This window comes from Malus domestica, chromosome 06 (genome assembly GCF_042453785.1).
Source record: "Malus domestica chromosome 06, GDT2T_hap1".
NCBI lineage: Eukaryota > Viridiplantae > Streptophyta > Magnoliopsida > Rosales > Rosaceae > Malus > Malus domestica.
In genome coordinates, this window is record NC_091666.1 from 34,926,313 (window position 1) to 34,950,920 (window position 24,608).

The 24,608-nt window shown below is 40.3% G+C and overlaps 3 protein-coding genes across 6 annotated transcripts; 1 reads left to right on the top strand and 2 right to left on the bottom strand.

The window, feature by feature from the left end:
- Positions 1–833: 833 nt before the first annotated feature.
- On the bottom strand, positions 834–7,412 carry LOC114825426 (D-cysteine desulfhydrase 1, mitochondrial-like). 2 transcript variants are annotated; one of them, XM_029104128.2, is made up of 11 exons: positions 7,072–7,412; positions 4,321–4,701; positions 4,102–4,167; positions 2,839–3,033; positions 2,611–2,721; positions 2,172–2,263; positions 1,950–2,042; positions 1,750–1,807; positions 1,550–1,663; positions 1,359–1,456; positions 834–1,282 (listed from the first exon to the last, which is right to left on the bottom strand). In XM_029104128.2, exons 2-11 carry the CDS (start codon positions 4,465–4,467, stop codon positions 1,075–1,077), a joined length of 1,182 nt encoding a protein of 393 aa, XP_028959961.1. In that variant the 5' UTR covers positions 4,468–4,701; positions 7,072–7,412; the 3' UTR covers positions 834–1,074. The 2 variants fall into 2 exon arrangements, with proteins under 2 accessions (XP_028959961.1, XP_070679968.1); XM_070823867.1 differs by lacking the exons at positions 4,102–4,167; positions 7,072–7,412 and having other exon boundaries at positions 4,321–4,571.
- A 1,051-nt stretch (positions 7,413–8,463) lies between these two features.
- LOC139197146 (D-cysteine desulfhydrase 1, mitochondrial-like) lies at positions 8,464–9,456 on the bottom strand. 2 transcript variants are annotated; one of them, XM_070823869.1, is made up of 4 exons: positions 9,309–9,456; positions 9,072–9,126; positions 8,908–8,983; positions 8,464–8,804 (listed from the first exon to the last, which is right to left on the bottom strand). In XM_070823869.1, exons 1-4 carry the CDS (start codon positions 9,330–9,332, stop codon positions 8,693–8,695), a joined length of 267 nt encoding a protein of 88 aa, XP_070679970.1. In that variant the 5' UTR covers positions 9,333–9,456; the 3' UTR covers positions 8,464–8,692. The 2 variants fall into 2 exon arrangements, with proteins under 2 accessions (XP_070679970.1, XP_070679969.1); XM_070823868.1 differs by having other exon boundaries at positions 9,217–9,371.
- A 509-nt stretch (positions 9,457–9,965) lies between these two features.
- Positions 9,966–23,144, top strand: LOC114825425 (uncharacterized). Of its 2 annotated transcripts, none has more exons than XM_029104127.2 (7): positions 9,966–10,120; positions 18,404–18,529; positions 18,622–18,665; positions 19,089–21,971; positions 22,094–22,198; positions 22,359–22,533; positions 22,651–23,144. In XM_029104127.2, exons 4-7 carry the CDS (start codon positions 19,204–19,206, stop codon positions 22,873–22,875), a joined length of 3,273 nt encoding a protein of 1,090 aa, XP_028959960.1. In that variant the 5' UTR covers positions 9,966–10,120; positions 18,404–18,529; positions 18,622–18,665; positions 19,089–19,203; the 3' UTR covers positions 22,876–23,144. The 2 variants fall into 2 exon arrangements, with proteins under 2 accessions (XP_028959960.1, XP_070679972.1); XM_070823871.1 differs by lacking the exon at positions 9,966–10,120 and adding an exon at positions 10,350–10,502.
- The last annotated feature ends 1,464 nt before the right edge of the window (positions 23,145–24,608 follow it).

Here is a 24,608-nt window from a genome sequence, read left to right on the forward strand (position 1 = left end):
ACCAATTTATTCCTTTCTCCAAACACCATCCAACCCAAGTCAAATGCTAAAGCTGGGCCAAATACCCCCCCAGATTCCCCCTACACACGCGTGGACTCACCCAAAAAAGGCCCAGTCTTAACCCGCTCACTCGCCGACCCGCCCCACGAGGCTCGCGTGCCTTCAGCACCCGACAGTGGGGGGCCTATTGTCAGGGCCGTTGTTGGCCATATCTCCGAGCCCAACGGCTCTTTTCCGCATCCAATGGCAAGAATTTAAAGACCGTTGGTTGATCCAACGGTCCAGATTCAAAATTTATTATTATTTTTTAAATGTTATTTTAAAATACATTGAATCCAACAGCTAAGATCAAATATAATCAAATCTAACGGTAAAAAAAAAAATCTAACGGCCCAAATTTAAATCCAATAGCTAATTCACCAAAAAACTCTATAAATACCCATATATTTGTTCAAACATCCATACAAAACTCTATAATTACTCTTTAATTTAACTTCTATTTGACGGAATGGATAAAATTGGTGAACTAAGATTAAATAAGACAAAAATAATAGTTTTAAGGGACAAAGCGAGACAAAATCAATTTAAAGAGTAAAATAAGATTAAATAATTGATAGTTTGAGGAGCAAATCAATTAAAAAGTTTTTTTAAAATAACTATTTATTTAAAGGGAATTTAGTCAATTTATTCACTTTATTCAAAATGGGGAGTGCTAATTGGCATTTGAAGAAAAAATAAGTAGTACAAGGAGAAATATGTCCATCCCTAAACTGTATAAATTCATAATCTAAAGGGCAATGCTAGGTAAACTCAATTTATAATACAAACTAACTGAGCATGTTCCAATCGTCAACTTTCATGTTATTTAGTTTACAAAATTTTGTCTACAAATTTAGCCATTATCCTAATCTAAACATCCATTCACTTTATACATGCGACAAATACCAGTTATACTTCCATTAACAAGCAATACACCATCAAAGCACAAGCCCATAACTAGTCTTGTGTAACATAACATACATTTTGATTGAGGATTTTGATCTCCTCCCTCTGTCGGTTGATTTATCTCGAGCCTTAGAACATTTTCCCAATATCATCAACCCCCCGGGGAACATATTCGTTGACATCCATCCGACGCCAATTTCCCAACAATGGAGCCATCTGCTCTACCTTGTCGTACAACCCAAGTAACCCGCCCGAGTGTATGAACAGGATATTTCTTCCTTCCCACTTCTTTGGATTCTCAGCCATGTCTTTCATCATTCCATAAGCAGCTTTGCCACTGAAAACAGGAACAAAATTAAATTTATTGAATCGTTGATTGGAAAAACAAATTCAAAAGTATTGCTGATACGGACGTGTAAACTGGATCAAGAACAACCCCAGTGGTCGCAGCAATCTCCTTGACAAAATTAAGCTCCTCAGGGGTGGTAATTGCATAGCCTAGACCTTTCGCCTATCAAACCACAATATACAATTACTCCATGTTTTGTAGAGGACGCGCAGTGTCTACATTACGGCTATTCTAATCTGTTTTGACAGTACTTACATCTTGAACGTCAAGAATATCGTGCGAATCAACGCCTGCCCCAGCTCCATTGAATATGCCCTGAACAAAGTTGTAGAAGTTATCAGGGTTGCTAGCCACAGCAAATGCATGAACCTGCAGGTCAGAAGGAACAAATATTACAGGACAAGATGTCAAGAACGGAAAGTTGTTAATCTACAGAAAGGAATCCAACGACATACTTTTGCCTTCAACGAACTCAACCAAGAGCCCAATGACAATCCGGCAATTGTACCCCCACTAGAAACCAGTAAAATCAAAATGTTAAACAGATGGAAGTTGTAACACTACTCATATTCTACTGCGTTACAGTATTAGATATACTCAATGTAGAAAACATGTAAGATAATATTCATTATTCGACCCCTGGGTGGAGAAGAACCTGCCACAAGCAGCAACTATATCATCAAGCTTAAACTTTCCTGGCAGGCTCTGAAGCTGCTGCTCAATCTCTCGAATCGCTTCAATATAGCCCCTGAATCAATCAACTCAAAACCATTATGAGAAACTGAAACCTCACAAGCCTCACCCAGCACCCTTCTCCCTTCTCATCCAAAATAAATATTTAAAACGATATGGTACATCGGAAAGGCCGCAATCTGACCAGGTTCCTAGAGCGTTTGACCCACCGGCAGGAATAACATATGGCCTTCTTCCTTCTTTAAGCAGTTTTTCCTTTAAAGGATTAGTTACAGCCTGCACAAAATTTATACAAAAAACCAAATAACTACACTATTTGCAACGAACGAAAAATATATTAGTTGATTGTTAACAGAAATACATCTCGGTACAGCAGTAAGACATATAGCTGGTACGCTCTTTTTCCTCCTATCCATTGAGTCATGCAAATGTTAATTAAAATGCAGTTCATAACAAGTGCGTCTTACGCAGAATTACTTATAGCCAGGGATGAGTGTTTCAACTTCAAACTTCGACAGAGAGACGGTAACATTTGCTAACAACTCTCAAAGAATTACATTTTATATATAAGCTATAATAAAATGAGTGCTTAATTGTTGTCGAGAAAGGAAAAACAAACGCACTTCTTGGCCGAATTTTATCCAGTCTTCTTTTGCAATCAATACAACATGAGCTCCAACTAAATGATCGATGAGGAGATTGCCTGTCAGTCCAGGATTTTTATCCAAGAGAGCCTGCATTACAGAAAGAGGCAAGGCAATTAAGCAGAGAGTGCGCGGGATAACTTATTTGATTACAAGGAAGATTGTTACTTTTCAAAACAGTAGCAAAACTAGGAGATGGAAATTGACCTTAGGGGTAGCTAGCATGAGATAAGAGTCAAGGTTGAGATACTTGGCAGCCACTGCAGTTGCACAACAATGGTTGCTTTGGATGCCCCCTATCGTAATGACACAGTCAGCACCCTTTGCCACGGCATCCGCTATCAAGAATTCCAATTTTCTGATTTTGTTACCGCCCACTTGCATTCCCGAAAGGTCATCACGCTAGAGATTTACAACAAAATCAATGCAATTACGCTTCGATAAAAAACTTATTAAGGTTTTAGATTTTATTTAGAAACTTGCATACAAAGGGCAGCCTATTCACTCATTCGCATTCGAAATCTCCATTTGATTAGGAGGATCTTAAGGTAAAGTTTGTATGCCAAACCTAGTTAGGGCTGGTTTGGTACTGCTGTGAGAATAAGCGGTTGTAAAATAAATCAGCAGAGTGTTTGGTAAACTTTTTTGTAAAAGTGCTTTTGGAAAAAAAAAAAAAAACAGTCTGATAGTGGGTATTTTCATTAAAGGAGCACTGTAGCTCCGTGTGCTTTGAAAAAAAAGCCAGTTTTCCAAAGCTGCAAATAGCAGCTTCAGCTTTTTCCTTTGATTTCAGCTTATTCTCACAGCAGCTTTCAAAATAAGCCTTTTTTTTCAGTTTACCAAACACCTAAAACCCTCATAGTTTTTTTTCATGGGTGCTTTTTTTTAAGGAAAACTAATGAAAAGGGCTTGAAAACTTTGAGTTTTAATGATAAGGACAAAATAAAGAGTAAAGTGAATAGTACCAGGTTTGACTTTTTAGTGTAAAAATGTGGTTTTTCGTTAAAGTGAACAGTACCGTGAGCTTTTCGTTAAAACTTCCTTTTTTTTAAGCACCTCACTCCCAAACCACCCCTTAGTGTTGAATATATCACTGCCAACTCATCTCTGCCAGCTCATCAAAACAGTTGTAAAGGATTAGATGATGTAATAGTTAGTTGAAATAGTTAGTTAGTCCTCTAGTCAGCTATATATAGCTATTGTAAACAGATAGTAAAGTGAGTTCATTGAGTTTAATACAAAAGCTTCATTCATTTCTCTCGCATATTTATCTTCTCTTTGTAAAACTTCATTTCTTGATTTTATAATTGTTCATCTCTGCTACTTCTCCAATGTAGTTAACAGTTAGAAGCGGTTTTTGGGTGTTTGAAAACACTTTTAGCCATTCAAGTCTGTTCGACCCGGCAAAACCCAAACGGGAAGCTTCTGTAGGAAATCAAATACCAATGAGGAAAAAGCAAAACCAGATACCTTTAACCAGACCCCGGTGTTGGGTGGCAAATTGGGAAGATTCCATTTATGAATTGGAGTTGGAAACTGACAAGTGATTATTGATGACAATTAACAAACACTAATTAAGCAACTGTTAAATTTCTAGTCAAGGAAATTATATAAATAAACAGTAATATGTAATCGCATATATAGAGAAATATATATGAGGCAAGGAGGAAGAAGTGAAATAGGTTTTACTTGTCCAAGAGAGACGGTGTGGGAAGGGATGGAGTCGATATGCGATGCCCACGGAGGAGGAGTGTAGGCCTTTTTCGTCAGGAAGTCCATCGCCACCGCCTTCGCTGCCGTATCGTAGCTGTTCTTGGTGTTGACCGCCACTTCCATTTCTGTGAATCTAATGAGACTGAAAGTCTGAAACAATCTTCTGCAGCTTTGGAAATATTTTCATGCAGCTTTGGAATTTGGAAGCATTGGAAACAAAGACCTTTGTCTGCTACTGCAAGGCACCATCCACGTGAAGGTGAAGACCAAGGTAACGTTAAGATGCCATGCAACTTCAATTCCCACGTGAACAAGCCAAAGGAGATGGCATGCAGTAAGAGACATCGAGTTCCAAGCCTGTTGTGCCTTGGCCCGTTCATTGGTGCGGAAACGAGATTCAGATTACAACCTCAACATAATCACACTCAGTTGAACAGAATAAAATACAAGAAATAAAGACACCGAGAAATTTACGAGGTTCGGCAAAAACCTGCCTACGTCCCCGAAGAGATATTGCTCTTCACTATGAGAATAACAGTACAAGTACACATGAGTTAAATCAACATAACCCAATCCCAAATCCCAAATCCCTTTGCACACCCACTCATAGAATTTTCCCAAGAGCCTCATTCTACCCCAAGAGTTCTTTCACTAGAATACTTTTCACTCTAGCTCTCTTGATTTTCTCTCACCCGTGCCCATGCTTTCCCATGGGAGAGCCGAATGCTCTCCCCCTTTGGATGCTCTCTGATGCCTTCTCAGTAGAGAGCCAAATCTCTCTCTCTCTCTCTCCCTAACTCGGCAAGCCTTCTCAATATAAGGCCAAGCCATCATAGCCATCATCATTGTGTCTTGCATCATCATTAAAGCAAAAAACAAACATCATCATTAAAGTAAAAGCAAGCATCATCATTATATCTTTACTCATGATGATGTCCACCAAACTTTTGCTTTTACTTTGTCTGCAACTTTCATGCAACCCACACCATGTGATATTTCCACCGAAAGCAAACACAGGTCACTTCATTATTGTTAACACATGACTCATAATTACTCACAAATGTATGAGCCAAACACAACAATCTCCACCTTGGCGAATACACCATGCAAAAATCCTTGCACCCATCACCAAAGTCCATTGGCCTTACGTACCAGCATGCACACTCTGAATCCACCTCATTGGTCCTGTTCTGATTCAGTCACTGCCAATGCATGTGCAGCTACTGCAAGCTAAAAATCACAATTTAGCTTCAGACAGGATCTCGACACATCCTTGTCTCCTCCAGCAGGTTTTCCTCCTCTTCATTGTCTGCAACCTGGAAACTCGTCAGCGCACCCGTTTCTAGCAACAACCCATCGAGCCAGAAAAAATTCCCACACTTTCTTCTACCTCAGGACCATCTCATCACCTGTGAATCCCATAGCTCCACCTGCTGCAAAACACCTGCAACACTTGAGACTAAACATCACCAGGAGAAGTGTTGCTTCGAGTACCTAGAGGGCATACTCGAAGCCTTATGCCACAAACTTGCTACAACCCGGCCTTGCACCGTAGCACTGTGGACCCTTGCCTCCGGAACAGGATCTGAACCTGCTCTCTCTCAAATCCTTTTTCCAATTTTCTTCCACGATTCCAACCTTGAATAGCTAAAGCAATCTCATGCCCACCATCATCCATGGTCTCCTTTGTGTATCATTCCACACCAAAGAAGCTTGCACCTGCTCCAAACTTACTGTATCTTTCCATGCAGTAAAGTTTCACAAGGTTCTCGTGCGAATCTGAAAGTAAGGTAAGAAGAAAGAGGTCTTTTTCTTCTTTCTCAACATCAACTTTCGCAGTTAATCCAAGCATCCCTGAACACGACTTCCATTTCTTCAGGCTTCCATTACTCTCCTTTACCAAGAGTAAAACCGCATCTCCCATTAAACTGCTCAACTGAAAATTCCATGGTGAACAACAAATCTGGACCTCCAACGAACCAAGCGTCCAACGATGCTCTGATACCAATTGTTGTGCCTTGGCCCGTTCATTAGTGCGGAAACGAGATTCAGATTACAACCTCAACATAATCACACTCAGTTGAACAGAATAAAATACAAGAAATAAAGACACCGAGAAATTTACGAGGTTCGGCAAAAACCTGCCTACGTCCCCGGAGAGATATTGCTCTTCACTATGAGAATAACAGTACAAGTACACATGAGTTAAATCAACATAACCCAATCCCAAATCCCTTTGCACACCCACTCATAGAATTTTCCCAAGAGCCTCACTCTACCCCAAGAGTTCTTTCACTAGAATACTTTTCACTCTAGCTCTCTTGATTTTCTCTCACCCGTGCCCATGCTTTCCCATGGGAGAGCCGAATGCTCTCTCCCTTTGGATGCTCTCTGATGCCTTCTCAGGAGAGAGCCAAATCTCTCTCTCTCTCTCCCTAACTCGGCAAGCCTTATCAATATAAGGCCAAGCCATCATAGCCATCATCATTGTGTCTTGCATCATCATTAAAGCAAAAAACAAACATCATCATTAAAGTAAAAGCAAGCATCATCATTATATCTTTACTCATGATGATGTCCACCAAACTTTTGCTTTTACTTTGTCTGCAACTTTCATGCAACCCACACCATGTGATATTTCCACCGAAAGCAAACACAGGTCACTTCATTATTGTTAACACATGACTCATAATTACTCACAAATGTATGAGCCAAACACAACAAAGCCAACAACAAGGACAATCAACCATGTATAGTTTTCCCACTTTCAATTAAAAAAATATATAGTTACTTTACTAATACGTAATCAAAATGAGAAGAATTGAATTAGAACGGAGTGGAATGGAGAGGAGTCATAATCATTTGGGAGAGCTGTTTATTAAAATTTTCTGAAATCGGAGTAGGAATGATATTAATCCAAGTTCTCCATTTTCCTTTCAAGTTTGATTAAGTTTCTTTTTCCACTTTTATTTTTCTGGTTCTCTTTAGCAAACTTCTTGTCCAAAACAGAAAACACTATTCGATGGCGGATTCTTAAGCAACACGTAAAAGTGCAATTCACAACATTAGTAAAAGTGGAATTCACAACATTAGATACAGAGATGTACACACATATGAATATCAGAGTGCGTAATGAACGAGACTAATAAAATAATAGAAATATTATTAAACAAACGAGAATGCCGAAACGGCTACAAAGAGACTACATTGTGACTGACTTATTTCTCAAACTAAATTACAAGCAATATTTATAGAGAACTAAACCTAAAAAACCCTAACTCGGATGGGTTAGGCCTAAATCCTAAACTAACAAGCAAAACCCAAATACTAAAATAAACCTAAATACTAATATTTTCCAACACCCCCTGTCATACTCATGGCGGTACACAACATGGGTTTGCCAAAGTAGATGTGGATGCAAGACTCCAAATTCCAGTGCCAGTACCGATGCCAATTCCAATGCCGATGCCAATGCCAATGCCGATGCCAATTGTGAGTTTCCAAACAAACCTGAGCAAACAAACAATAAAATATATTTTTTCTTTGCCGTGTGGGGGCCTCAAAAACTCCAAACAATTTTATTCTTTTTCCTTCTTTTTTCTCTCTTCTTTTGGGCGAACAAGTGCAACATCACACCTTCTTAAACAACTATATAGCAGTGGTGTGGTGGATTAGTCAGATTGACTTTTTCCTTGCAAACAATCAATACCAACTAACAAATCTAAAACGAACGACAACAAAGGCAAACAAATTGATACCAACGAGAACGGATTGAACCTTAAGGATCAAACCCGCATTAATACCAAGTTGAATATCAGAGTACACAACGAATGAGACTAGCAAAATAATAGAAATATTATTAAACAAATGAGAATGCCAAAATGGCTACAAAACCCTAAGAGACTACATTGTAACTGACTTATTTCTCAAACTAAATTACAAGCAATATATATAGAGAACTAAACCTAAGAATCCCTAACTCGGATGGGTTAGACCTAAATCCTAAACTAACAAGCAAAACCCAAATACTAAAATAAACCTAAATACTAATATTTTCCAACACACACCACAAACAACAACCATACTTCAATTAACAAACATGCATCACAAGGAATTACAGATCTCCAATACAACTACTCTAATTTAATATGAGATAATTTCTTATGCATCCTTCAGTACAGCATACACTTTGAATGAGGATTTTGATCTCACCCCTATAAACAGAGCACTACACTCTTTACTTTGATTTATCTCTAGCCTTAGAACATTTTCCTGATACCATCGATCCGAGGAACAGATTCGTTGACATCCATCCGATGCCAATTACCCTACAATGGAGCCATCTGTTCTACCTTGTCGTCCAACCCAAATAGCCAGCCTGTGTGCATGAAGAGAACCTTTCTTCCTTCCCAATTGGATTCTCAGCCATGTCTATCATCATTCCATAAGCAGCTTTGCCACTGAATGAGGAACGAATTAAAATTTGATAAATCGTTGATTGGAAATATATGTATGCTCAAGATTTTTTGTAATAACAAGGTGGAAACTAATACTGTTACGGACCTGTAAACTGGATCAAGAACAATCCCAGTGGTCGCAGCAATCTCCTTGACAAAATTAATCTCCTCAGAGGTGGTAACTGCATAGCCCAGTTGCGAATTGATTATCTACAGAAAGGAATCCAATGACATACTCTTCTTTTTTAACTAAATCAACATGAGCTCCACCTAAACGCTCAACCAGGAGATTGCCGGTCAGTCCAGGATCTTGGTCCACGAGAACCTGCAGTAGTTCAAGAGGCAATATTAAGAGAATATGAGACTAATTACATTATGTGGGAGAAGTACAATATTAAGGGAATATGAGTTGTACATAATAGGATGTAAAATGTGGCCTCATCGAAACTTTGTTGACCCTTTTTAACACGTTCAAAAGAAAGAAAATAGTAGTACGTTTCAAATTACATTAATCTCGAAAGCTAATGTCATTTATCAAATTATATTTGCTTCTCGACGAACATGATTGAAGATAGCACGAAAAGAATGAAAATTGTTCCCCTACAATAAATTTGGAGTAGTTTTGAAGTTTGCCATTCAAGTGTTTATAAGTATTTAAGTATTTATAGGCAAAACTATAATATGTGCATACAAGTGAAAATTTGATATCTTGTAGCATGAGCCTAAATAAGAAATTGGAGATTGGGTGAGATTTGGTTTGGGGAAATCAGCTGAGTAATTTTAGCACTAGATATTCTCCACCTCACACCTATATTTGGGGAGCTTTCTCTGCAACTACAGTGCAATCTTTTATTTACATTTTTAGACACTTCTTTTCCAAGATTTGATTCATGGGTTGCAGTCAAATTTAGTACTGGATTCCTCATCAATGTTTCAAGTTAGTCAATCCATTTCTTTTGAATTAATTATTTTTAGGGAATTTCTCAGGTAAATTCTTCTTTTTTCCTCATATTTTTGGGATAAATTTAGCTGGGTTTCTGTCTAAATTTAATGAGTGGGTTGTAGATACAATTTTAGTCTGAGGATTGTGAGCAAACCATTTTTCGTTTCTATATTCTCTGTTTTTCTTCCTTTTTATCTACATGTTTGCATTTCTGCTTTCAGCTTCAATCCTTTTTGTTAAAAAGGGTAATTTGCAGAAGTGGTGAATGTTTGGTTGCCAACTTGTGTGTTATGAAAGCAATGCCTTCTACTTGTTTGAGGATAAAAGCGAATAAGGATTTGTTCATGTTTCAACGTTCATCTTGAACACCTATGAGGTACTTTGCCTTCAATCCCATGTTCTTTTATCTGCAGATTATGAATGCTTGGAAAAAAGAATGTTCTTTTATTTTCGGAATTGTTGTTTTGGTTACACGATTAATTTACTTGAGTCGAGTGGATTGACATGGTATCGTTTTCTCATTTGATTGAAGTAAGGTTAAGGCATTATTGTTGTTTTGGTATTACCTTCGTAATTGTTGTCTTAGTTAGTGTTTGAGAGTTTTTGTAGACAAATGCAATTTGTAAACCAAAGCGAAAGCCATCCAATAGAGAACCAGGCTTTTCGACAAACCAAGGTTGCAGGGCGAAGGTGTCAATAAGCCATGTTCAAGTTGCAATAAGAATTTTGGATGCAATCAATATATGACTACGGGACAGGTAAAGCCGCTAGCTAACAGCCTAACACAACTCTTCTGAGAATGTCATAATAAAGTGATGTTTCTGGGTTGCCAATTGGTTTGGATTCTAGGATAGAGAGAAGATGCTACTGCTTGGTTTTGTTTTGTTTGTTATCACTATAAGGTTCTGGGTTGCAAACTAACAAAACTATGTGCTGCTTGTGAAAAAGTGCTAAAAATTGAGGTTCTTCTTAATGCACTACAACAACAACAACAACAAAGCCTTTTCCCACTAAGTGGGGTCGGCTATATGAATCCTAGAGCGCCATTGCGCTCGGTTTTGTGTCATGTCATCCGTTAGATCCAAGTACTCAAGTCTTTTCCTAGGGTCTATTCCAAAGTTTTCCTAGGTCTTCCTCTACCCCTTCGGCTCTGAACCTCTGTCCCGTAGTCACATTTTCGAACCGGAGCGTCAGTAGGCCTTCTTTCCACAAGTCCAAACCACCGGAACCGATTTTCTCTCATATTTCCTTCAATTTTGGCTACTCCTACTTTACCTCGGGTATCCTCATTCTCAATCTTATCCTTTCTCGTGTGCCCATACCTCCCACGAAGCATCCTCATCTCCGCTACACCCATTTTGTGTACGTGTTGATGCTTCACCGCCCAACATTCTGTGCCATACAACATCGCGGCCTCATTGCCGTCCTATACAATTTTCCCTTGAGCTTCAGTGGCCTACGACGGTCACACAAACACGCCGGATGCACTCTTACACTTCATCCATCCAGCTTGTATTCTATGGTTGAGATCTCCATCTAAGTCTCCGTTCTCTTGCAAGATAGATCCTAGGTAGCGAAAACGGTCACTTTTTGTGATCTTCGCTAGATTGCTCCTGTCATTAGTGTGGATAAGTATATAAATGGATAGAGATAGGAAAGCAAACACAAGATGTACGTGGTTCACCCAGATTGGCTACGTCCACGGAATAGATGAGTTCTCATTAATTGTGAAGGGTTTACACAAGTACATAGGTTCAAGCTCTCCTTTAGTGAGTACAAGTGAATGATTTAGTACAAATGACATTAGGAAATATTGTGGGAGAATGATCTCGTAACCACGAAACTTCTAAGTACCGGAGTGTGGTATCGTCTTGACTTGCCTTATCTGTCTCATAGGTAGATGTGGCATCTTCTCTGGAAGTACTCTTCCTCCATCCAGGGGTGGTATCTGTAACTGGTGGAGATGCACAAGGTAATGTATCAATTTCACTTGAAGCTTACTTGTAGTTTCAGGCTTGGTCAAGCGCGATACAAACCATGTAGTAGGAGTCTCCCAAGTCGCCGAGCTAGGGGATCTGCTGGAAGAGGTGACAGACAAGGTAAGCAATCAGAGCTCCGGCTGATTGTTCACATTCTCCCTATCTTGCAGGCAGCATGAAGGATAAAGAGAAGAAAAATGAGAAGAGATGATATGGGATACTTTTTCTTTTGAAGAAGTAACTTTCCACAGGCTTATTCTTGAACTGGGCTGGAGGGTTTTCTGGTTTCCTCCAGAGTATAAGGCCGACTGAAGAATTTGAGGGTCAAAACAAGTCCATCAAATCTAGAGTACGTTCGACCCTACTGATATGGGATACTTTTGCTTTTGACAGAGTAGTGGATGTATCGGCACGTGTGCTGTTACGCTTGTCTCCACATGCTTCCTTGTATCCTTCTCACTTGCCATATCTGTTCCTCAAGCAGATGCGGTATCTTCCCTAGAAGCATAAGATGTTGAAGATGAGTACTCGAGAGCAATGCCAGGTAAGTAATCAGGTAAGGGGTTCCAGGCAGTCAGTTCCTGGCTGGAAGCTTGATTCCAAGTGCTAACTGATTGCTCTCATTCTCCTTGTCTTGCAGGTAAGAACAAAGCCAAAGGAAAAGACAGGGAAAAAGCATGATATGGGATACTCTTGCTTTTAACCCTGATGATATGAGATATTCTTGCTCTAGTATAGCTTGTTTACAGAGGTGTTATCGGGGGGAAAGAAAGCTGAATATTTCGAAAGGCTTCGTTGGGAGTGCCCTCTCAGATAAGAGGAACGGTTGAGCATGTTTGCAGGTCTGCCTGTTCGTTGGGGATGGAGGTCGACATATATAGGAGTCTCCCTAACATTAAGTAATAATGCTATTCCTTTACCCTGCTTGGTCATAGCACGGTAGTGGGAGCTGCTAGCTTCACATGTTTTAACTCTGTCAGAGCACTTTGAAAAAGTGGTCTGTGGTATCTGGAAAGCTGATGTTGCGTGTGAAGATTACAGACAAGCTTTATCCAAGGAGATCCAGCTCTTAAAGTTGGGAAAGTGATGCCTCTTCGGTTTTTAAACAAGCAATCCTGTCGGGGATCTGGCTCTCGAGATTCGGAGAACGATGCCTCTTCGATTTTTGAGAAAGCAACCTTGCTGGGGGTCTGGCTCTCGAGATTCGGAGAGCGGTGTCTCTTCGATTTTTGAGAAAGTAATCATGTTGGGAGTCTGGCTCTCGAGATTTGGAGGGCGGTGCCTCTTCGATTTTGGAGCAAGCAATCTTGTTGGGAGTGTTTTCTCGAATGTGAGTAAAGGTTGGGCATGTTTGCTAGTCTACCTTGGCACGAAGCACAGAGGTTGACACACAGGGACTTTCCAATTATCCAGCAGTGGTACTGTTCCTTTACCCTCTCTTCGATTTTTTTAGAAAGTAATCATGTTGGGAGTCTGGCTCTCGAGATTCGGAGGGCGGTGCCTCTTTGATTTTGGAGCAAGCAATCTTGTTGGGAATGTTTTCTCGAATGTGAGTAAAGGTTGGGCATGTTTGCTAGTCTACCTTGCCATGAAGCACAGAGGTTGACACACCGGGACTTTCCAATTATCCAGCAGTGGTACTGTTCCTTTACCCTTGTGGGTAATAATATGGTAGCTAGACCTTCAAAATTTATGTGGCTAAACTTTGTTAGTGTTGTTTCTTTGCTATTCTTTTACCCTTCTTGGTCAGAGCGATGTAGTGGGAGCTGGAAGCTTCACGTGTCTCAACTTTGTCAGAGAATTTGGCAAAGTTATATGTGGTACCCATGAGCTACTGTTGCGTGTGGGAAGTGGGTGATTGAACAGTACGATTCATGTGCTTTCTACTTTGCCAGAAATCTTCGACAGAATACCCATAATTTCCGCAAAGCTGAGTGTGCGTGTGACAGGTGCTGACAAGGCTGGAAAAGTAGGTGCCTCTTCGATTTCTGAGATTGGCCCTCGTGGTCTCTGAGCAGCCCAGCTTTTGAGAAAGCAAGCCTCTTCGATTTCTGAGATCGGCCTTCGTGGTCTTTGAGCAGCCCAGCTTTTGAGAAAGCAAACGCCTCTTCGATTTCTGAGATCGACCCTCGTGGTCTCTGAGCAGCCCAGTTTTTGAGAAAGCAAACGCCTCTTCGATTTCTGAGCAGGCGCCTCTTCGATTTCTGAAGCTTCGTCGAGTGCAGATTTTTATAGGGGCTGACATTAAGTTCCAAAGCACACTTGAATATCCACCAGTAGAAGCTCCATTCTTGCACTTCTAAGATCTTGATTTGTCCGACCTCTTCTCTCTTCAACACCTTTGAAAATGTCTGGCCCCTCCGACCGTCGTTTTGACTTGAACCTTGTTGAAGAGGCAGCCTCGCCTTCTCCAGACAACATATGGCGCCCATCATTCGTCTCCCCTACTGGTCCTCTTACCGTTGGGGATTCCATGATGAAGAATGATATGACCGCTGCGGTAGTGGCCAGGAACCTTCTCACTCCCAAAGATAACAGACTACTTTCCAAACGGTCTGATGAGTTGGCTGTTAAGGATTCTCTGGCTCTCAGTGTTCAGTGTGCAGGTTCTGTGTCTAATATGGCCCAACGCCTATTTGCTCGAACCCGCCAAGTTGAATCATTGGCGGCTGAAGTGATGAGTCTCAAACAGGAGATTAGAGGGCTCAAGCATGAGAATAAACAGTTGCACCGACTCGCACATGACTATGCTACAAACATGAAGAGGAAGCTTGACCAGATGCAGGAATCTGATGGTCAGGTTTTACTTGATCATCAAAGATTTGTGGGTTTGTTCCAAAGGCATTTATTGCCTTCATCTTCTGGGGCTGTACCGCTTAATGAAGCTCCAAATGATCAACCTCTGATGCCTCCTCCTTCTAGGGTTCTGTCCAGTACTGAGGCTCCGAATGATCCCCCTCCGGTGCCTTCTCTTTCTGGGGCTCTACCGACTGCTGAGACTTCTCCTAAGCAACCTTTGTGAAGGCTCCCTCTTGTTTGTTTATTTTGACTCAAGTATATGTACATATTTGTAACTTATCGGGGATATCAATAAATAAGCTTTCCTTCATTTCAACGTATTGTGTTAAATACACCAAAGCCTTCTTCGCTAAGTTCTTTGAATTTTCTTTTGTTGAAGCTTGTATGTTGAAGCTTTGTGAGTGGAGCATGTAGGTTGAGGTAGTGTTCCCTTAATTTCCCAAGTGAGGAAAACTTCTCGGTTGGAGACTTGGAAAATCCAAGTCACTGAGTGGGATCGGCTATATGAATCTTAGAACGCCATTGTGTTCTGTCATGTGTCATGTCCTCCGTTAGATCCAAGTATTCTAAGTCTTTTCTTAGGGTCTCTTCCAAAGTTTTCCTAGGTCTTCCTCTACCCTTTCGGCCCTGAACCTCTGTCCCATAGTCGCATCTTCTAATCGGAGCGTCAGTAGGCCTTCTTTGCACATGTCCAAACCACCGTAACCGATTTTCTCTCATCTTTCCTTCAATTTCGGCTACTCCTACTTTACCCCGGATATCCTCATTCCTAATCTTATCCTTTCTCGTGTGCCCACACATCCAACGAAGCATCCTCATCTCCGCTACACCTATTTTGTGTACGTGTTGATGCTTCACCGCCCAACATTCTGTGCCATACAGCATCGCCGGCCTTATTGCCGTCCTATAAAATTTTCCCTTGAGCTTTAGTGGCATACGACGGTCACACAACACGCCTGATGCACTCTTCCACTTCATCCATCCAGCTTGTATTCTATGGTTGAGATCTCCATCTAATTCTCCGTTCTTTTGCAAGATAGATCCTAGGTAACGAAAACGGTCACTCTTTGTTATTTCTTGATCTCCGATCCTCACCCCTAACTCGTTTTGGCCTCCATTTGCACTGAACTTGCACTCCATATATTCTGTCTTTGATCGGCTTAGGCGAAGACCTTTAGATTCCAACACTTCTCTCCAAAGGTTAAGCTTTGCATTTACCCCTTCCTGAGTTTCATCTATGAACACTATATCGTCTGCGAAAAGCATACACCAAGGAATATCATTTTGAATATGTCCTGTTAACTCATCCATTACCAACGCAAAAAGGTAAGGACTTAAGGATGAACCTTGATGTAATCCTACAGTTATGGGAAAGCTTTCGGTTTGTCCTTCATGAGTTCTTACGGCAGTCTTTGCTCCTTCATACATATCCTGTGTAGCTTGGATATATGCTACTCGTACTCCTTTCTTCTCTAAAATCCTCCAAAGAATGTCTCTTGGGACCCTATCATACGCTTTTTCCAAATCTATAAAGACCATGTGTAAATCCTTTTTCCCATCTCTATATCTTTCCATCAATCTTCGTAAGAGATAGATTGCCTCCATGGTTGAGCGCCCTGGCATGAACCCGAATTGGTTGTCCGAAACCCGTGTCTCTTGCCTCAATCTATGCTCAATGACTCTCTCCCAGAGCTTCATTGTATGACTCATTAGCTTAATACCCCTATAGTTCATGCAATTTTGTACATCGCCCTTATTCTTGTAGATAGGCACCAAAGTGCTCGTTCGCCACTCATTTGGCATCTTCTTCGTTTTCAGAATCCTATTGAAAAGGTCAGTGAGCCATGTTATACCTGTCTCTCCCAAAACTTTCCACACTTCGATTGGTATATCGTCTGGGCCTACTGCTTTTCTATGCTTCATCTTCTTCAAAGCTACAACCACTTCTTCCTTCCGAATTCTACGATAAAAAGAGTAGTTTCTACACTCTTCTGAGTTACTCAACTCCCCTAAAGAAGCACTTCTTTCATGTCCTTCATTGAAAAGTTTATAAAAATAACATTTCCATCTGTCTTTAACCGCGTTCTCTGTAGCAAGAACCTTTCCATCCTCATCCTTGATGCACCTCACTTGGTTTAGGTCCCTTGTCTTCTTTTCCTTTGCTCTAGCTAGTTTATAGATATCCAACTCTCCTTCTTTGGTATCTAGTCGCTTATACATATCGTCATAAGCCGCTAACTTAGCTTCTCTCACAGCTTTCTTCGCCTCTTGCTTCGCTTTTCTATACCTTTCACCATTTTCATCGGTCCTATCCTTGTATAAGGCTTTACAACATTCCTTCTTAGCCTTCACCTTTGTTTGTACCTCCTCATTCCACCACCAAGATTCCTTTTGGTGTGGGGCAAAGCCCTTGGACTCTCCTAATACCTCTTTTGCTACTTTTCGGATACAACTAGCCATGGAATCCCACATTTGGTTAGCTTCCCCCTCTCTATCCCACACATACTGGGTGATTACTTTCTCTTTGAAAATGGCTTGTTTTTCTTCTTTTAGATTCCACCATCTAGTCCTTGGGCACTTCCAAGTCTTGTTCTTTTTTCTCACTCTTTTGATATGTACATCCATCACCAACAAGCGATGTTGATTAGCCACGCTCTCTCCCGGTATAACTTTGCAATCCTTACAAGTTATACGATCCCCTTTTCTCATTAGAAGAAAATCTATTTGTGTTTTTGACGACCCACTCTTGTAGGTGATCACATGTTCTTCTCTCTTCTTAAAGAATGTGTTGGCTAAGAAGAGATCATATGCCATTGCAAAATCCAAGATAGCTTCCCCATCCTCGTTTCTCTCCCCAAAACCATGGCCACCATGAAAACCTCCATAGTTGCCTGTCTCCCTGCCCACGTGTCCATTTAAATCTCCTCCTATAAATAACTTCTCCGTCTGAGCAATTCCTTGCACCAAGTCTCCAAGGTCTTCCCAAAATTTCTCCTTCGAACTTGTATCCAATCCTACTTGAGGTGCGTACGCACTAATCACATTGATAAGTTCTTGTCCTATTACAATCTTGATTGCCACGATTCTATCTCCTACCCTCTTGACATCTACAACATCTTGTGTCAAGGTCTTGTCCACGATGATGCCAACACCGTTTCTCGTTTTATTTGTGCCCGAATACCATAGTTTAAACCCTGAGTTTTCTAGATCCTTTGCCTTACGACCAACCCACTTAGTTTCTTGTAGGCACATAATATTTATCCTTCTCCTCACCATAACTTCTACTACTTCCATAGATTTTCCCGTCAAGGTTCCTATATTCCACGTTCCTAAACGCATTTTGCTCTCTTGAACTCTACCCTTCTGTCCTAGCTTCTTCACCCTTCCCCGTCTAATAGGATCAAAGTACTTCTTTTGTGTGTCCCGTGTAAAGTTGATAGGAGCATATGCTCCCAAACAACTTTGAGTGGAGTCGTTCGAAAAGAAGTTTCTATAGCCCCCTTGCTCATTTAACACTGCATCCGGGTGCCGATGGAGATACAACGACCCTTGCTCACTTATCACTGTGCTCGGGCCACACAGCGCGCCACTTACGGGTGACGCCCTAGCTTTAGCGCGATTTCGTTCTGGATTCATTTTCATAAAGATTCGACGTGATCATGGAGTGCCGGCTGTCGACTACCTGATGCCCTCCCCCTCCTCCTTTATCCGGGCTTGGGACCGGCAATATAAGATAAACTTACACGGCGGAGTTGTTCTTCTTAATGCACTACAATTGTAAAATCTAACTTGCTGATGCTGTGAAGTCTTTAGATTTTGAATACATTAGCACCTTATAATTTTGTATTAGAACATCACTAACTGTTTTATTTGTGTTGAAGACGTGGGCAGGCACGGCAAAAGATGCATTGTGCCCTTCAAGGACAACCAGTGGTATCCAGAAAATTTCAGACACAAGAAGAGATTCGTTATTAAGGAAACAAGAAAGTTCTAGAACATCTTTAGCGGTAATATATGTCTATTTTACAAATCAATTTGGATCTACTTCACTTTTCACCATACATCTGACTAGTTTTCTGCCGATTACTATCTTGCTCAGGATTGTGAAGTGCCTTCTGTTGCATGGAGGAACTCTGATCGTAGGTAAGACTGTTTCGATTGCCATTGCCTAATTGCTTGTTTTTCACAGATGTATGGTGAAACTGATCAACTAAATTGAGTTCGTATGCTTTCTTCTGTCTTTTGAATTAGTTGTTAAGTATTAAGCAATGTATAACCCGACCTCTATTCCTTTGATGGTTTTGTGTGTTTCTTAATCATCATATATACATCTAATACATAACAAAATGTGTATGCGTAAGTAGATCATATTATGCCTGCAATTCCTGATTGATGCGGACTGTCCAAGAAATTTGATACTTTGTATGACTGAAGTAATAAACCGGGTCACTGACAGTAGATCAGCGTTTGTAGGACATTGCTAAGATTATCATTGCTTTTATACCATTTATTTTCTGGTTCTCTTCTGTTATTGCTGAGGAATGACTTTTAATTTTAACATTTCAGGTGTGGTATCCTTACATTCCTTTCCCTTGAAACTGGTGGACAACGGAGAATCGTGGAACTACCAGCACAATGTCCTTACAATATAAATCACTTGGTAGTTGATTCTCTGGTGAATATGGATAATCTACATCTGCTTTACCCGCCACCAATGAACCCATTCAAGGTTACTCGACAAAGGGTTCACAAAATGCCTCCCCTTGACGTCACTTATTCCGTCAAGTCATTTACAAACAGAAGCTTCACTGGTTCAAGCGTGCGACACCAACCACGAAATAAGACCTTGACAAATAAAGGTACTAAGTGGAATGAAGTTCCCAGGAAATCTTCTCACAACTCTTTAACCTGCAGTGATTCCGCATGTACCATCCCAAATGGTTCTAATGCTATTAACTCATCAACTATGAGTATCAGTAACCAAAAAATAGACAACACCGCAAAAAGAAGTTCGAGAAAGAAGAATCGAAAGAAGGGAAGGCAGAACAAGAAGTTTTCAATCAACACTGGCTCTAATGAACCGGAAGTGCTGTATGCGGGATATCCCAATGGAAGTTCAGCTTCTGAAACCTGTGGTAACAATGATGGAGACAGACCACTGTCATCTTCAACTGCACCAGATAATTCATTGCCAGATGGTGGAACCAAGAATTCTGAAACACCAAATACATGCACCTCTTCAAGTGATGAGGCGGGTATACCTGCTGTCGGTAATTTTGGAAATCAGGTTCTACTCAAAGACTCTGGGTTTTCCATCTTCAACGGTGTGGAAAGTATTCATATACAGGCGAGGTGTTACAATGATTTGTATACCAAACGTTACTCTGATATCCATGACTCATTCAATTTGGATTCAGTTTCATTTGGTTCAAGCAGTGACATTAGTACTACTGCTGATCGTGATGAAAAACATGCTGAGACGGAAACTCACAATATATATATTTCTGAACCGCCAAGTTTGAGTTCAAGAAAGGGATATTTCTCTTGTCAAAGCTTGTTAAATGATGCCATGGATTCCTACAACCACACTGAGGGAACAAGGCATGGTATTCAGGGTCGTAGCAATAGTGATGTGCAACTCGTTGCGCATAACAAGAGAAGTAAAGAAAACATAGTAGCTCCTCGAAATTCAAATGTCTCTAAATTTGGAAGTTTTGGAAATCTGCATGCTCGTACAGGGAAGGGAAACAATCAGTCTGTCTGGCAAAAGGTCAAGAAAAATGAATCCAGCGACTGCACTGGTGAGTTGAAGAAAGCATGTTCTGTTTACTCATGTAACGATCTCCCTTTGAGAGAGTCTCCTTTGCTTAAAATACCCTGTAACGCTGCTGATGTAAATGCCTTTCCAAAGAGTGAGGATAGAAAACGGCAAAAAGATAAGGTTTTGAAGAAATTGAAAAGAAAAGGTGGTCTGGCTTTGAAACAAGAATACAATTGTTATTCCAGGGAGGAGTCTTATGGCAGCATCTCCAGCTTAGATGGTTGTGTGAAGGATATGATAGAACAAAATGATATATCATATCACGCGAAGGGAAACAAAGGATTAGATCTTGCTACAAGATCTTGTTCTCCGCCTAGCTGTCCAAGCACTGGATTTCAGAGCAGCAAAGTAGAATGCATGACCTGTGAATCAGTTCCCACCATACGACTCTGTCCAAATGAAATGGATCATCTTGAAAGTGTTGGTAATAGCGTATCTCACAATGAGAATAGCACAATACAGTCTCCAGCCTACCTTCCTCATCTACTTTGTAATGCAACAAGTCAAGAAGTACAAAAAGAAACCTCTCTTGCGGAAAGCTGCAGGCAAAAATTTAGTACTTCTGGATCTTTTACCCACAAGTGGATGCCAGTTGGGTTGAAGAATCCCGGGTTGACAAACTCTACTAGATCTGGCAGTTCATCACTTGAACATTCTGATGAGGCAACTTCTAGGAGGACTCTTAAAGACACTGCTAAAGGGAACGCGGCTTTCAATACTCACAATCCTGTTTCTGATGTTGCAGTGGTGTCCACATGTCAAAGTTCTAGAGACTTAACATGTTCTTCCAACGGATTTGAGGGAAGGCTTCCGAAACCAAGTACAACTGATAAACTGATCAATAACAAGCTCAATGCAGCTAACCACATAAAAAAATCTGACATACCTAGAGATGTAAATACATTTGAAGCTGATTCAAACAGAATACTAGAAGCAGTAAATAATGCTTGTAGGGCACAACTGGCATCTGAGGCTGTTCAAATGGCCACGGGTCATCCAATTGGTGAATTCGAAAGACTTCTTTATCATTCATCCCCGGCTATTCATCAATCACCTAATTCCTTAAATTGTCATACTTGCTGCTCAAGGAACCTGGTTGATCAGGTTGGAGGTGTGCCATTGTGCAGACATGAGACACCTGACATCACTTTAGGATGCCTATGGCAGTGGTATGAGAAATATGGTAGCTATGGTCTGGAAATAAGGGCCGAGGAACTTGGAAATTCAAAGAGATTGGGTGCTGATTGCTTTGCATTTCGTGCTTATTTTGTCCCTTATTTGTCAGGAATTCAGCTATTCAAGAATGGAAATGCTGATTATGTAGATACTAACACTTGGTTTCGTGTTTCTGATGCGTCTAGCTCAAGCCCGGATACTGAGACATCCAAAAAATCCTCTAGCATTGGTAGTATGCCAATATTTTCGGTACTTCTTCCTCAATCTGATCATAAGGAAGATGCGATCACCCAACCGCTTGTAAATCAATTTTGTATTTCAGAACAATCTTCTGCTTCTGCCAAAGATGCATCTGTTCGATTGACTGACACAACAGGGACCGGTGATTTAGAGCTATTGTTCGAATATTTTGAATCAGAACAACCGCACGAGAGACGACCTTTATATAATAAGTATGTATCTTTTTATATTTTTACTAAAGTTATCATTTTAAATCCCTGTAGTATTTATTTTGCTGCTCTTCAAAGATCTATGTATTTTTTGATGATCCTATATCTGTTGCCCTTCGTTTCAGGATAAAAGAGCTGGTACGAGGTGATGGACTGTCACATTCTAAAGCATATGGAGACCCAACAAAACTAGAATATATGAATCTGAATGATCTGCATCCCAGATCCTGGTTAGTAATAAAACTCGCTTCAATCTCTTTAAAATTTAAAGTATGTGTTTGTAATAGCACATTATTAGTTTCGCAAAACAAAGCAAAATTATTAGTAATACAACTGACGCCGAGTGAATTCTAACTAGTACATAATTTTCATGTGCCATGTGATTTTCAGGTACTCAGTGGCATGGTATCCAATTTACAGGATACCTGATGGTAACTTCCGTGCAGCATTTCTGACTTACCATTCACTCGGTCATTTGGTACGTAGAAGTGCCAAGTTTGAGCCTCATAACTTGGATGCTTGTATTGTATCTCCAGTTGTGGGTCTGCAAAGCTACAATGCTCAGGTAGTCATGGCTAATAGTGCATGGATTGCACAAATATCGCGCAGCTGTGGCATATAAGGCATATTGTAAAATTTGCTGCGCTTATTATTTAATATATATTGTTTCGTGCTTGCACAGGCTGAATGCTGGTTCAAGCTAAGGCCTTCAGCACCGATGCAGACAACAATAACAGCATCGGGCTTAAACCCTTGTGGAGTACTAGAGGAGCGTTTGAGGACACTTGAGGAGACAGCATCGCTTATGGCAAGAGCTGTTGTGAACAAAGGAAGTACGACATCTGTAAACAGGCATCCGGACTATGAGTTCTTCCTCTCTAGGCGACGCTGGAGGAGGACTTCGTAAAATCTTAATTAATTAATTTTAACAACTCGTTGAGTAGAGTTTGTGATTCCCGATTAAGCATATTTAACATCAGATAGGGATAAAGAGTTACCTTACCAACTTTTTTCCTGACCTTGTGTTTTTCACTTACCCTGATTGGACACCCCCACTCAAAAAACATAAGTATTGTGTATATATAGCTTTCCTCTCTGTTTTTGTGTTTTGGTTACGCAAATGTGTGTATACAATTTTGATCGTAGCATTAATATGTAAATGGTGCTGAGTTTGAAGATTGGATGTAGTTACTTAAACAAATTTCATTCTGCATGTTTTATATAACCTTTCATTTCATTATGTTTATATATTTGAGCGGTTCCATAATCGGGCTATAGTATTTGTGTTATATTTGAGTATGTACAGATACAGGCCCTTTATGCGGATCCTAACTTTTTTGAAAAAAATGAGGATTAGGTATGAGGTTCACTCCACATCAAATTTCAACGATCCGAACAATCTATTTTGTAAATCTCGATTTATAAATCATTCTTGCAAAAATTCAATTCAATCTGAAATCATTTGCTTATTTAATTATCAAGATCAAATTTTATTGTTTCTTATATATCAAAATATATGTTAATTTCTTTGAATTCAATTAGATATCTTAATATTTGCAAAGATGATCCATGAGAAGCAACTTGAAAAATAGATGGTTCGGATCGTTAAAATTCGATATAGGGTAGACTCCACAACTGATCCCCATTTAAAAAAAAAAATAATGATCCCATCCTTTAAAGATTTCATGTACATATATACATACATATTACATAGGAGAAAGCTACAGTAAAGGATTGAGAGCCCTTCTACAGAGAGATTGGGGAGAGAAGAGTGTAGGAGGAAAGCCCCCTGCCGAGCAGCCGCCAGACTCGAGGATCCGAGGCTCGAGATGATGATTGACGCCCAGAGACTAAGACAGCACCCACAAGCCCAGAGCACCTCTATTATATTAAAATTGACCATGAAAACACAAATTTGTACGACTTTCGGACTTAATCACGACTGACAAACCCTCGGATTCCCAGATCCTTCCCATATTCTGCTCCGTCTAAAGTTGCAAACTAGAATATATAGCCGAAATAATGAGAACCGTTTACCAAAAGCAACACTCACAACTTGGTAGTTTCAGCTGTCGAACCCAACATCTGCTCGGCGCATTATTATCTATTCTAAAGTTGAGGAGACAATTGACTGTAGCTAGCCACTTGATTTTACTTTGGTTACGCCACTGCCATCAAATTGAGGCTGGGTGGGTTAGTGTGTTTTCCAAGTGTTTAGGATTGGATGGAGGTCAATTCAACTTCTCCTACCCTCGTCACGTAGTTACATCACTATATGTTAACTGGAGAGGTGTCAACTACCGAACAATTAAAACCTAACCCACTACCGTACCAAGAACAAAAGTACAAGGAGGACAGAGACTGTTCAGCTCCAACCCTCCTCATGTATTTACATCCCAAGTAATCTTCTCTCCTGTTCTAAATTTCATCCCAAGTTGTTGTCATATTAAACAAATAAATATGCGGCACCAACTAGCAAGGTTCTTTTATTTTTATGTAAAATATTGTCCAGAGACAAGTTAACCGGAGAGGTATTAACTGTCAAACCTACCAACCTACCAAGTAGCAAAACAGATATAAACAAGGAGGACGGACATTGGATAGTATTATCCGGTAGTCGTAGGATTATCATGTCCGGTC

What these genes read in the sequence shown, in the direction of transcription:
- LOC139197146 (XM_070823868.1), bottom strand. Translation starts at nt 9,243, where the DNA reads ATGAGGCCACATTTTACATCCTATTAT. An exon ending in TCTCCTGGTTGAGCGTTTAG is followed by an intron (nt 8,984 to 9,071) that starts GTGGAGCTCATG and finishes TGGGCTATGCAG; the next exon opens with TTACCACCTCTGAGGAGATT. An exon ending in GTTCTTGATCCAGTTTACAG is followed by an intron (nt 8,805 to 8,907) that starts GTCCGTAACAGT and finishes TTCCTCATTCAG; the next exon opens with TGGCAAAGCTGCTTATGGAA.
- LOC114825425 (XM_070823871.1), top strand. An exon ending in GTTCTAGAACATCTTTAGCG is followed by an intron (nt 18,530 to 18,621) that starts GTAATATATGTC and finishes TATCTTGCTCAG; the next exon opens with GATTGTGAAGTGCCTTCTGT. An exon ending in GATCTGCATCCCAGATCCTG is followed by an intron (nt 22,199 to 22,358) that starts GTTAGTAATAAA and finishes TGTGATTTTCAG; the next exon opens with GTACTCAGTGGCATGGTATC.
- LOC114825426 (XM_029104128.2), bottom strand. Translation starts at nt 4,467, where the DNA reads ATGGAAGTGGCGGTCAACACCAAGAACAGCTACGATACGGCAGCGAAG. An exon ending in ACACCGTCTCTCTTGGACAA is followed by an intron (nt 4,168 to 4,320) that starts GTAAAACCTATT and finishes ATCACTTGTCAG; the next exon opens with TTTCCAACTCCAATTCATAA. An exon ending in TGAGTTCGTTGAAGGCAAAA is followed by an intron (nt 1,664 to 1,749) that starts GTATGTCGTTGG and finishes TCTGACCTGCAG; the next exon opens with GTTCATGCATTTGCTGTGGC.